Raw genomic sequence first — 14850 nt, forward strand, 5'->3', positions numbered from 1 at the left:
GTTTAGCTTATTGTGACGGAAGAGTAACTACGGAACCCTACACTGAGCGTGGCCCGACATGCTCTTGGCCGGTTTTTTTTTTCTTTCGGTACTATTTTTCCGTACCCCATCACCCCGTACCGCACTTAAAGGCGGGTACATAGCCCTTAGATTGGTCATAGTGCTGCGCATTGTCCACGTTTCCGCGTCGATACAACATTTTATTAATGCGACAATTCAAGACTATAATATCTATATTGAAAATTAATTACTCTAACAGTGCGGCCGCCCCCTGTTTATAATTATATAAAAATGAATAATATTTGTTTTCATTACGCACAGACACGATGACGATTATAAATATTTTGTCGATTACAAAAGTCGTTATCGATTCTTTAGTATCCCATCACTAGTGTTATATACGGCCTGTGCGGCAAGGGAAGTATATTCCTGTAAAATTAAGGGTTTTCAAAAATGCCTATATCTTTTGGAATTTTATACAGATCCGCGGGCGACGGCAGCTGTATATACACAGGGATATAGTCTATTGATCAGAATGATTTTTAATTCAAATTGATTATATTCCAGGTCTACAGGGACCTATAAAGTCAGGACATGGTACGGGAAAATGTAGATCGTGCCGCAAATCTGGCTTTCTATATACGGGAAGTATATGACTCGTAAAGCGCTGGCAGTAAGTTTGGGTTTACCGCTGCTGCACCGAATGGGTTAGAAGGTGAGATGGCAGTCGTTTTCGTAAAAACTAGTGCCTACGCCAAGGATTAGTTGCCAAGCGGACCCCAGGCTCCCATAAACCGTCACAAAAACGCGAGGAAGATGATGATGAGAAAATATCTAAATCATGAATTATTTACCAGAGTTACTACTCGCAGTGACGGTAGCGTTGGCATTCCTTTTGAGGTACTCATTGGCTAGCCAAGCGTCTTGGTAAGTATCCCATTCATCAGCGCTGAGCGCGTACGCCAGCTCCCCCGGCTCGGGCAGCGCGGCCGGCGTCGCCGCCGCCACCGCTAGCGCTGCCAGTGCATACCCCAGCCACCTCATTTCCTGAATAGATTCGTCCACAAAAAACAAGGGCAACCCAAATATGGGCTTATGCCAAGATCTTCTCTCAATTAACAACTTAGCTATGGACTATATTCGAATATAATCGAGCGTTACGCCTCATTTATACAAAAAAACTCAACCGTATCGTAATTGAGTCAATCAATACTGTACGTACTTGATAAAGGTCCATCAATCAGTTTTATTTATTAATATCTCGTTGATTGATTTATTTGGCTATAAGGCTTGGCTGATAAGAATTCAATTCGATGAAACAATATCGTTTTAGGAATGCGTAGACACGAATATTGATAAAAGGTTTGGTGCGTGATAGCGGGATGATGGGTGGGTGTGCCTGTTGAACAGTCACAATCAGATACATCCGAGCGGCCGAGGTACTCAAAAATATCTGAACAAACTCTAGGGCCTTGACAATATTGGAATATTCAGATATTTATTTTAATTTTTCATTTCGTTTTTTGCAGACCCATGGTTACATTAAGGTGTTAACATGTATTAAGTGCATGCATGGTTACTCTGTCAGGGCATAAGCAACATAATTGATATTCTAAAAACTAATTACTAAAATAAATACATAGTCAAACACAAAATAGCATTCACGTAATACTGGGAATTCTAGGAATTTGTGAGAACCTTGGCCACTCCGATATATGATGGCGACTGTAGCTGGCAGCATTTTCAAACTTTTGAAGAAATGGTAGGTCAGGTTAGGTTAAAACTGCGACCTCGCGGAATCGAATAGATGTCTAATAAAAAGTAGGTTAGAGTAAAAATCCGATTCCCACAGTATCGAATATCTCCAAAAAAATAGGTTAGGTTAGGTTAGTAGAATTATTATTTTCCCGAGGGTCTACAGTATGAGGTTCTTCAAAAAAGGAGTGTACAGATTTTTAAAGGGTCGGCAACGCGCATGTAACACCTCTGGAGTTCCAGGCGTCCATAGGCTACTATCAGGTGGGCCGTATGCTTGCTTGCCACCGTCGTGGTATAAAAAAAAAAACAACACGTCAAAACGTGTTATACAATATGTCCTTATGCTTATTAAAATTGTATAAAATATTACGGTATACATATAAAAATATTATAAAAGTAAAGGCAATCTACAATATGTATTTATAAAACAGCAAAATTATATTTAAATAGGCAATATTTCAGTTAAATCAATTGAAAGTGAGCGAGTTTTAAAGTTACAAAAAGTGGGAGCTAAGTTTCGGGATTCATGTAGACAGTACTTTAAAAAATTATGTATTTTAAGTTCAATCTCTGTATACATAATGGAAATAATCTTATATGTAAGAAAAAATATCAAACAGTTTAAGCTGCGATCACAATGTAATCCTTGTCACACCAAGCGTTCTCTGCATATTGTATATTATGCCAACTAAATATAGGTTGAAGATGAGTAGGCGCTTACCTGACCCTATTGGGATGTGAACTCTATAATAAGTTACCATACAATATTAAAGATATAGAAAGTGAAAGTTTATTCTGTATACGGGTAAACACTTCTGTTGTCTCGCACATTGTACAGCGTTAAAGAGTATATGACCAACGATTATTCCGAATTTGATATTAACGTAAATAATGAATTATGATGTATACCCAATTATTGAGCTATGACCCATATATAATATTAGGTAGTAGTGTTTGACGAAACGTTATTCTGCATTGTATAGAACTGATCTAAATAATAATTGTAATATACCATACTAGAATAATAATTATACATAACTGGTATTCCTTTGCATGAACATAATCTCTGACGATCATTATTGTAATGCGTTTTAGGTTTGATTTAAGGCAAATTTATAATGTATTATATAATGAAATAAAGATATCTTATCTTATTAGATTTAGATTAAATTATAATATACCAAAAACATCGTATAATAAAAATTACGTTATGTCATTTAATGTTACCAAGTGGCATTGCAGAATGTGTATAATAGTTTTTTTATGATTTTATATAATTGTGTGCACATTGTGTTACCGTTACCCCTAATATGACACACCCGTCATATTAGGGGTCGCTACCGTTGTAGCACGATGTGCTTAATCCGAATTTAAACTGTCACGAGTTATATTAATTTCATGGTTCAAGTGGCATCCGAAACAGCTCGCGCGTAAGGTCTGGAATACGTGAGTGGGACCGTAAAAAAAATTGATTCTGTCGTATTAATATCAAGTAAAAGGCAAGTATCGTTTGCGTTTGCGTATGACTTTGCGCCCAATGCGCCCTGAGGAACAATGTAAATGAATCGTACCTACTAAAAAGCCGTAAGAGCAAAAAACGTATCTGCATCTGCACGGCACTTATGCCGTTTATAGGTTTTATTAATCTCAATGCTATTTTTAAAGACCTATTTAAGGTGAAGGGTAGGGCAAGCTCTTTCCATGCAAACTTTGTGCGCGTTTTCTTCGTTTGTGTTTGCGCTTTGGTTTGCGCTATAGTTTTTATTTTTGGTAAATATGCTTATTTTTCTGTTAGCTAAGGCTTGATGTATTATTATTTTTTGTATTTTTTTTTTTATAAAGAAAAATGTCTACATCAAGTTCTGCGTATATCCAATATATTAAAAGCAAAAAATTAAATTAAATGATATAGTGCCAAAACTAACGAATAAAACTTGCACAAGGTTTGTATGGAGAATGCCTTGCCCTACCCTGCGCCTTAAAGAGGTGCCACATGTTGATTTAATTTGTTTTTTTTTTCACTCTTACTTACATGCACCCCACGACCCCGCGGCAGACCAAAAACGCGATGGCTCGATGTCGTGAAAGCACATATGAGCGTAAAGGATAACTCACCCTAGACCGAGCAGGAACATCCGATAAGTCATTTTCTATGATGGCTTATCGGTCTATAGAAAACGAAGCGCCGCAAGCTCCGGCCCGGCCCCTGCCCGGTAGAGATGCCCAGGTTCGCGCAAAGTGGAGGAAAGCAAGTAGGAAAGCGGACCCTGGCAAAGACCGGGATAACGCTAGGTTCGTCTTTTAGTTACATGGAGTGCCCCCATTAAAAAGTATTTTTAATTTTTTTATTTCTAATCTATGTAGCGGCAAAATACATATACGTTTCAAATTTAATTAAAATATACCTTATAATTTCAGAGTAAAATGGCTGTGACTTACGGACAGACAGATAGTTGGACATGACGAAACTATAACGGTTCCGTTTTTGCCATTTTGACTACGGAATCCTAAAAACATATTAATTATTATGGCTGAAATGAGTGAAATTGGATTACCCAACCTCGCTGTGTCAGGAAACCGACCGCGAAGCCGCCGGTACTTGATACCCTTCGACTAAAACTCCTTGTTGAATGTTTGTCTTTTTCTACCCACATAATGGTGTGTTAGGCATGAATAAGCTCACATGTATAAGGGGTCTAACCATTTTATTAAAACAACGGTAGGTGTGATCAAAATACATTTATTTGGCACAATGAATATAACCTCTTTCAATCTAACTAACCACACGATAGTAGGTACACTTTAGACACGCGTTATATTGTCTCGAGTTCTAACAAAACAAAACGTACTGACCAGCTCACAATACAATCAAAGTAACCATTATAATTATTGATCGTCCGTTATCGTACGAACATCGTCTCCCGAATAATCGTTCAATATTCAAGATGGAATCATTATCGTAACAAATACTTTTAATCGTATAACTACTTAACTTATTTAATCCTGAAAAATGTATTATAATTACTAAATATCTTATAAACTAAACAATATCCTTACACATGCGACAGTGCTATGCCTTACATAGACTTAACGCATTCACTGCCAACGTTTTCGTAGCGCTACACGCGTAGCTGATTCTAGCGTTTTTCCGCTTTGTAGAGGAAAGCGACTACGAATAGAGCGCCCGCCAAACGGGTTCCCGGCACTCAATGTGTTAAATCGACCGGGATATAAACCGTGATTAACTTTTATATTGTTTTTGAGCACCCGATATTTCGAGTTTTCGACGCAGTACATGCATGTAAAGGTAACCACGGTTTATATCGCGCTCGATTTAAGTCTAGTGAAACTAACCTTGAATCATTCAATACTGTTAAGTATGCCTTACTTATGTCAAAAGTAGTTATATACAGTAGTTATCTACTTACATAGAATATTAAAGATAAGGACAAAGATAGTTTATTTCCCAAGCTGGCATATTACAATGCGCTTATGAACGTCAAATAAAGCTACGCCGGCTACGGCTACCCTACACACCTCTGACCCGAGAAAAATTAAATCTCTCCTAAATTGTAGGAGGGTATCCCAATAAGGGACCGGCAAGAAACTCGGCGGATATTATCGTAAGAAATAACAAAACATGAAGGTAGAAGGCCGAACACACCGAAACAGGATAAGATATCCCAAATCCGTGTGAAAACATTTAAAAGGCTGATTAAATAGAAAAGCTTCCTACACAACCCCAGTGGGAATAATAGGGTATTTGCTTGACAATTCGGTTTCTTTTTCGAACTTTCTAAACGATTAGCCACTATGGATTGTATATGAAAACAGGACACGTGACGTCACGGTCAATTCACCTACTTTTTTTAGTTTTGTCCTATTTATTAAATAAAAACCAGACCCGAAAAGTGCGAGTTGGACTCGACTGAGGGTTCCGTACTTTTTAGTATATGTTGTTATAGCAGCAATAAAAATACATCATCTGCGAAAATTTTAACTGTATAACTATCACGGTTCATGAGATACAGCTTGGTCACGGACGGGCAAACGGATGGACGGACGGACAGCGGAGTCTTGGTAATAGGGTCCCGTTTTACCCTTTTGGTATGGAACCCTAAAAACTGTATGAAAAGTAACAGTAACTGCTGTTTACGTTTTTCTTCTAATTTTCTAGAGCTTTATTATGTCGTACATGGTTTGATATACCATACAGTATATATGGTGCTACTTTCAACTAAAATATATGATGTATGTACGTAATTAGAATAGAATAGAATAGAATTTGTTTTATTCATAAACACACAAACAGTAATAGACAGACATAAAAGAGAACATAGTGAGAGTAAAGTGTCACGAAATGGCCTCATCTCAGCATGTTGCTGGCGACTTCCAGCGCTGATCTTCCGATGAGACCATCGAGTGCGAAATAATCACGGAAGGTAACAGAAAAAGGGGAAAGAAACATAAAATAAACATGACGAACATACTTAACACTAAGTTTAAATAAAATTGCACGGATTAATTGAGGTGATAGTAAAACGATCGAAGAGAGCTGGCCGTGACCAGGCCTAGAGCTGTCGCTTCCTGTCCGCCATGGGGGGCTACCGCGAGACTATAAGTCCGAAGAAAGTCTATGCCTATCTCTGTGGCTCTTGCTTCGAGTGACAAAGACGTAGACGTACAAATGTAGAATTTTTGGTGCTCGCGGTACTGTTCGAGCTTCCAGCGGTATTCTGGACACTAATCGGTGCATATTAAATTAGATTTAGCCGAGCACACAAGGTATTAAGGTGCAGTGGGTTCAACTAGCATAGTTTTTGAAAAATCGTGCCGCTTTTTTTAGATAATAATACGGTGGACAAAACTTTTTGCACAAAACCTATTAAAGTGAATTTCTTTATTTTTGTTCGAACTGATCTTACTTTTATAGTAATATTACTTTTTTGTTAAAAATTACATTTCACTAACAATAATATCCGCGATGGGCTGGGGATGGGAACGCACGGCCGTCCGCTCAGTGCTCAGCGAGCTGCGTTCGCGGAAGGACCTGGGTGCTTAGCCAACGTGCCAATCGTTAACATTCAGTAACATAGCTGAGTCATCTCTCTCTACCACTCTTCCACATTGTTGCGACAGTAACAGTTACATTTCGTTCGCTAGGGAGCGTTAACGATTGACACGTTGGCTACGCGCTCTGAACTCACTGCACCTTAACCCTGTTATTTAGGAGAGGCGGGCGAACGAGCCTTTTGATGTGCCATAACAGACTTTGTGGCCGCAGCCATGGTTGAGGCCGTATTTTGCCCTTGACCGGCTCTTTAGTATTTTCTTCAGAGCGTCAAATATGGTTAGTATTCATTGAATCATATATCGATCTTATGTATACATTTATTATACTAGAAATATTGTATGTTCAAAATATTTTATGTGTTATTTTATTTAATTTAATCATTGCTTTGTGTGTACCAAAATATCTTATGATTATTATGTTATGTTTCAACACAACCCTGTAAGGGCACTGCAATAAACTTACCAACTAATCAACTACTTAACCTAATAACACTATTTAATATACGTCATGTATCTAGCGGCCGGCTGTAAGGGTGGCAGAGAGGTCGACACGAATAAATACTAAACATTACCTCCGGAGTCCAAATATTCACTTACCTACAGAGTAGAATGCTTTGTCTACGAGGAATGCCTTTAAACTTTTTAGGAACTTATTATCATTTAGCTAATTTTTTATGTGATTAGGTAGTTTATTATAAATTCTAATTGACAATGGGTAGGGACCATTTTTATGCATTACTAATTTAGACTTGGTTTGGATCAAATTATTTTTGAAACGGGATTCGAATCGTCGGGCATATCTCCCAGTTTAGAATAGAAATGGGGGTGCTCTTTTACAAATTTACACAATTCGAAAATAGATAGATAGATAGATAGAATACTCTTTATTGGCATACCTCAGTAAAAATATACAAGAAAAATAAACAATTGATTAAATAATATATATGCAAGGTACTGTTAGAATTCCAAGATTTCTAAAATGTGGCTAAATTTATGGGACAGTATTTTGTTACTCTGAGTTCTAGCTACATTATTGGATAAATGGATATAAACCTAAATAATTAAGAGAAATAGCGTTCCCTTTCCTTTCCGTACAATGTTTAATGTTCTAGGGGCTGCTTTTATGTAACAGTAGTCTAAACGAGTTTTATTTGTAAAGGCTCTCTTCATTCTTCCGAAACTGATGAAAAACGTTGCATTATAACCACAAGAGTGGCACAGTACCGTAAAATGTGCCTACTTTGTACCAAAATTCGAGATGTTGTTAAATTTTTCCGTATTATCATATTGTGGTAAGTATGTTATTATATATGATAGGTAGATAATCAATCTATCTATGTGATTATATATGCTGATTTATAGTAGACCATCACTACTATCATGTTGTAGCATTTAAGGCCCCGTGGATTCAGGTTCCCACCAAACCACGGTTTGAGTTCGATCATAATTGAATGAAATTACGCATTTTTAGAAGCATATTCTATTTTTAGCATGTTGTGATCGATGTTTCTATTGAGCGAAAATCAAGAAATCAAGTTTCCAATCGATAAAATCGTGTTGGCGGATAGGATTTATTTTCCAAAATCGAGTTTTATTGTAAATGTAACCTGTACCCCTAGTGTAAATAAATTCGATTTCGAAACGTGACGTACGCGTTTGCGTTTAGTCTCATTTTGTATTGGATTTAGAAAGAGCGCGCCAAGCGGGACGTTTTGGAAACTCAAAATCCTTTACAAAATGAGATTAAACGCAAACGCGTACGTCACGTTTCGAAATCGAATTTATTTACACTAGGGGTACTGATATGCAAAATTCAACTTTCTAGCTATTACTCGTAGTTTCGGCTCTGCGTTGATGACGCCAGTCAGTCAGAATATACACATTTATATATATAGACAACTGGGTGGGTCAAGACAAGATGCAAATTGTTAAAGCTCCGTAGCGTAGCGTAGTTATATCTCTCTGTCACTCTTCCGAATTAATGCGACAGATATAGTTGCGTTTCGTTCGCTACGGAGCGTTGACGATTGACTTGACTTCTTGACTACGCTGCCTGGAATGTCGGCGACATCAAAATAATAATTAATTAACATCTCTCAGATTCAGCGAGCACTGTTCATTTATTATCTTGACAGGGCCCTAGGGCTAGCAGTGAGTGGAGCTCAAGTTTCGCAGAGTCTTGAGGCATATATACGAGTATCTACTTCCCCGGGCCGCAAACTATGTCCATATCAAATTTCATCTAAATCGGTTCAGCGGTTTAAGCGTGAAGAGGTAACAGACAGATACAGTCACTGTCGCATTTTTTACCATATTTTATTTACAATAACATTATACATAATGGATATATACAGTGGTGTTACTACATATAACTAGCTTAAATCTAAAACAGGCCCTTAGCCTCAAGCATTGTACCAAGGATGCTGGCGGCATTTCCTCGTTGAAACGCAATGCTGATACGTTGTACGAAGAAGCCGCCAGTACAGGTCTTTATTTGTCGCTTTAATAATATAAGTAAGGATAAGTATAATATATAAGGACCTAAATAGTAGAAAATATACCTAAGGACCCAAAATACACAACCACGGGTTTAAGTTTTTGTAGTAGTACTGAGAAACTAAGTATAACATATTGATGTGTCACTTTTTTTTTAATATTACGTCGGTGGCAAACAAGCATACGGGCCGCCTGATGGCAAGCAGTATCCGTAGCCTATGTACGCCTGCAACTCCAGAGGAGTTACATGCGCGTTGCCGACCCTAACCCCCTCCCACCCCTCGTTGATGTAGGTGAGGTACTTGAAATCAAACCATGAATTCTCTTTAGAAATACCATAATCAGAAAACGTCTGAAAAATTCTCGCACGTTCTAATGACATATACAGTGTCTCCCACCGCGGGGATTTAAATATAGGATTCGTTTCGGTTATTTTTACCGTGTACATACATTTTGGTTTATCAGACATCGAGGTTTTCTATAGAAAAGTATTTTTTTTTCGGGATTTGGTGGTCGACTCCATAGTAAAAGGAGAGGAGAGTTTAGCGAGTGGGAGAACCAAAAGTGAAAAATAAATTCATTAGTGAGACAATCTAACAGTGTTGGGTATTTTTATTCGCATCTTTCACTCGCACTCCGAATTAATAATAAATGAACAACGTGAACACAGAATGAATTCATTCGGATTTTGCTCATTTTTCTCGAATCCTGTGGGTACGTAGTAGTTCTATCCGATCATTCATTATTACTTTCATTAGTCGCTATCTGAATTAAAAATACGGTCGTCAACTGAAAATTTTAATTGTCAATATAACTATATAGCATTAACATGTTAAAATGAGTTCCTTCGTACTACACACTTTAAAATGGTAGGTACAGTGCGGTATTTTAAAGTATAATTTGTATAATTTTATCAATAAATGTAGGTATGTTATCTTAGTACAGTTACAAGTGTGTACTTGTAATTGTACTAACATACCTACATTTATTGATAAAATTATACAAATTATACCGTCTATTCAATGTGGATTCTTTACCATACTATATCGAGGGCTTCAGGCCAAAGGGGCGTATACGCAAAAATGCCATTTTTCGTTTTTAACGGCATCGTATTCGTCTTGTAACAATACGTAAGCACAATTTTTTTCATAATTTTATCATAACAATTAGTTAAGTAAATAATTAAAAAATCATTTGGCGTATAATAGACAGTCATAATTTTATGTCGTTCCAAAAAGCCGTACTGAAGGCGTATAAGTGATATTTTCATTCAGTCCCCGATATTCATCGGAGTATAAAGGCGTACGTACATACTTCTCTCATGTGACAGTGCGAACCACCAAATAGTGTCACGCTATATAGGCGTACATACATACGACCATAAACTTTTACCAACTATCCTCAAAGTGCGTCGCGGCAAAGAGGCGTATGAACATACGACCGTACAAAAATTACGTTGGCCTTCAAATAATGCCGGGCCAAAGGGGCGCGGAGACAGCGTAATTATGCCGCATATTGCTATCCCTTTCTGTCAAGCGGGTAAGCGCACTAGGGCCTCCTGTCTCTCAGTCAGTGTCTAGTGCGTTACAGTATGGTGTGCATCTCGTGCGAATAATAACAATAAAGTGGAGCGCTCTGATGCTGATGGCTCTGCCCTGTGGGCATTCAAGAATGACGTGGGTGGCTGTCTCCTCTGCCTCCAAGTACTCTCTGCAGAGGGGGCTATCTGTAACACGTAGTGTTAGTAGGTGTTTGTTTAGAGGGGCGTGGCCGGTTATGGCCCCAGTCAAAAGCCGGACCTGTGGCCTCTTCAGCTGTCTCAGCCTCCTCGACAAACCGGGGTCGATTGTCGGGAGGGCTTCCTTCGCCTGCCTGCACGTGCCTAGGTTAGACCAGTACGGTTGGTGTTTTACCTTGGTGTTGTGTCGCAGCATGTTCCGGAGCCAGGCATAAGGCAGATAATTGGCTCCGGTCCTGCCACCCTCAGTTCCGAACATCCTCTCGCCAATATGTCGGCCGCATCGTTCCCTCGCGAGTTGCTGTGTCCCTTGATCCACTGCAGAGTTAAGCCGGTGGTGGTGCTTACCTCTGACAGAGCTTTGTGGCATTTGTAGATTAGCCCTGAGGTCAAAGTATAACTTTGCAGAGCTTGTAGTACTGACCAACTATCAGAGAGTATGCGGATGGAGTAGTCCAATACTTTCCTTGAGGCGATTGCGTGTGCTGCCATTATGATGCCAATTCTGCCTGGAAGACTGTGTTGTGGGCACCTAGTCAAGTCCTAGTGGTGTTGAGATATTATGTATGTTTAGGTCCTCTGAGAATACTCCAGCGCCAGTGCCTGACCTTGTCTTTGATCCATCCGTGAAGATTCTCAGCTCTCATGGGTTGAGTCCTTCACGAGGTTCTTCGTGTAACTGTATCTTAATTTCTTGTCGAAGACGAATTGTCTGGGTATCCTGTCAGTCACCGCTTCTATTAGCGGTTCCTTACCTATCGCCTCGTAGAGGATCTCGGTGTGTGGTACCCTAGGTGGTCTCCAGAGATTAGATTTTTTGAGACGTACCGCCGTAGCTAGCGCTCCCTGTTGTATAAAGAGGTGCAGCGGCGGCAGGCTCAGTAAGGCTTCCAGGGCCGCGGTTGGTATTGTCCTCATGCAGCCCGTGGTCGCCATACAGGCCAACCTCTGGATTCGTTGTAGTTCAGCTTCAACTACGGATAGTGTGGTGCGTGGCCACCAAACTATCGCACTGTAGCTTATTATTGGTCGCATGGCTGCCTGGTAAAGCCATAGAGTTATCTTTGGAGTTAGCCCCCAGGTTCTACCCACTATCCTACGACATTGCCAGATTACGACTGTGGCTTTGTCAATTTTGCCGTTTAGGTGATTGCTCTAATTTAATTTGCTGTCAAGTATTACCCCTAAATACTTTACTTCCGCAGATAGTTGGAGTTCAGTGTCGAACAGGCGGAAGTGTTTGTTGGTGAACATAACCAGCTCAGTTTTGTTGGGATTGTCTGAGAGTTCGTTGTTAAAACACCAGCGTTCCACGATGGCTAGTGCAGAGCGGGTAACATCGCATACCGTACCTGCATGATTGCCGCTCGTCAGTATCACTATGTCGTCAGCATAGCCAATTGTGTAATAGTGATTATTGTTTAGTGTGGTGATCAGGTCATTCACCACAAGGTTCCATAGTAGTGGCGATAGGACTCCTCCTTGGGCGATCCTTTTGCCATGAATGCCTGCTGTGTTTCGCCCGTCCCGAGTTTGATGGTTCGTTGGCTCAACATGTTGTTTATCCATTCTGTCATAACTGCATTCGCGCCATGTCTTACCAGTGCTGCTGTAATGCTACTGAACCTGGTTCTGTCGAAAGTCCTTTCTATATCTATGAAGGTTCCTAAGCACATGGATCTGTTTTTGACTGCCACCTCAATTTTACTTACTGCTGCGTGAAGTGCCAATTCTGTAGATTTGCCAGGGCTGTAGGTATATTGGGTTGGATGCAAGGGCACATGAATTTGCACCCTCTCTCTAAGGTACCTGTCACACAACCTCTCTAATGTTTTCAACATGAAAGAGGTCAGGCTGATGGGCCTGAAGGATTTGGGGTCCGAGTAGTCGTTTTTACCTGGTTTCCGTATGAAGATAACCTTGACCTCCCTCCATTGCTTCGGCACGTACCGGTGAGCCAGACAGGCGCGCAGAACGATGGTCAGCTTCAGAGTGAGATGCTTCCCGCCCCATTTAAGAAGCACAGGGAAGATCCTATCCATTCCTAGAGATTTGAAGGAGTCAAAGCTGTTTAAGGTCCATTGCGTGCGCTGCGGGCTGATTACCTCATATGTCTGTAGCCACTCGTCCTCCGTCGGGGTGGTAGTAATTCTTAAGTGTAACATTCCTCTGTTATAATTTGATGGAGACGTAAATGAGTTAAGTTGTTAGCTAAACTACTTTTAGGTTTATTAGTACAGAAGATTTAATATTGTTTCTTTTTATGAAATGACGATAAATGATGTCGTATTTATTTGTTTAGAAGTTTTGATTAATATTTTATTGTTTAAGATAGTTATAATTTTGTTACCAGTGGTACCATTAAAGAAGGAGTAATGTTTATTGTCTGAATACAAGTTTTGATACGTTTTAACTTTAACCTTTTGTTTTAGTTAATGCACTCTAAATTTAATCGTTTGATTGTTTCTTGACTGCTTTTTTAGTAAAGCTGTCATTGTGTTGTCTTAGCAATTTCCATGCATCCTTTACTACCAATTTCAATTTTATTCTTTTCTATTAAATCGTTTTGTACTACTCGACTTTTGAGCGACTACCATTTACCTACTATCACAAATAGTAAAAATGATCTTATTGGAATTCAGTTAAGTCAGTTTTCTTAAGTAAGCCCACACGTCTTAACTCTAGCTCCCAGCGAAGTGCTAAACGACTGCTATTATAGGCAAAAATCAGAATAAGCGGCGTGATTGTCTTTTGAAACACTTCTTCTTATCGTGTGGGTTGTAAGATTGATATACCTTAAAAACCCTGGTGTTAGAGTTATTGAGTCGCCAAAGGCCTCTGACATGGGTCTCATGACGAGCACCACCGGGTAGATAGCAGCCGGGACCAACGACTTTACACCGTGCCTTCCGAAGCACAGAATCATCTTACTTTTCGGACAATCAGGTGATTCAGCCTGCAATGTCCTAGCCAAACCGGGAAAAGTCTCACAAAGTCACAAAGCGACTTTTGCTTGACAGTGTCCCCACCGGGATTCGAACCCGGAACCTCCGAATCGAGAGACAACCGCTCTAATCATTAGACCACGGAGGCTATTGAAACACTGATATGCTCAAAGTGGCAATTCAAAATAGTTACTTACCCAATCGGTAACCAGCTCGAGTCGACATTGCTTAATCTCGTGGACAGTTGTGACACTATCAAAACCATCAGGAATCATTTTAATGGTAAAATCTAGATGAATTTATGAATATTTAGTCAAAATATAATTTGGCGCCCTATTATACGGCCACAAATAAAGGATACTTACACGATAGATTCGTCAGCCCAGACGGGCGTATAAAAGTCAGAAAAAATAGAAGAAACTACACAATGATGACTAAATTACTGTAAAATTAAAGTATTTCGCATTATTAACAGTATTTCCACCTTTCATGATTAAATTATCGAATAGAAAAAAAAAATGAATTATACGACCATAAATCTCAAGTATTTTTCAAAAAATTTCAACCTATATGTCGGAAATTACTGTCGTGGTAAAGAGGCGTAACTACATAATTACTGCTTTTTAGAATACTTAGAACGAAACTAGGCATGACACATGAAACAGACAGTAATTTAAATACTCTATGCAAAATTGTAGAACAATCGGTACATTGTAACAAAAGTTATTCAGTTTTTTGTGTCTCCTGAAAAGTAGGGTTCTTGCTTATACGCCCCTTTAGCATGAAGCCCTCGAATCATGTCAACCATATTATTAAAAATAAATTGGTATTATATTACAA

The 14850-nt window shown here is 39.1% G+C and overlaps 1 protein-coding gene across 1 annotated transcript in view; it reads right to left on the minus strand.

Annotated features, from left to right (window-relative positions):
* Nucleotides 1–1709, minus strand: part of LOC133516792 (uncharacterized) — a 28980-nt gene extending 27271 nt beyond the window's left edge. The window contains exon 1 of the mRNA XM_061849748.1: nucleotides 855–1709. Coding sequence (XP_061705732.1) covers nucleotides 855–1044 — 190 coding nt within the window. The 5' untranslated portion in view covers nucleotides 1045–1709. The remainder of the gene's footprint in view (nucleotides 1–854) is intronic.
* Between the last annotated feature and the right edge of the window lie 13141 nt (nucleotides 1710–14850).

The sequence above is a fragment of the Cydia pomonella genome, chromosome 4, assembly GCF_033807575.1.
Source record: "Cydia pomonella isolate Wapato2018A chromosome 4, ilCydPomo1, whole genome shotgun sequence".
Lineage (NCBI taxonomy): Eukaryota > Metazoa > Arthropoda > Insecta > Lepidoptera > Tortricidae > Cydia > Cydia pomonella.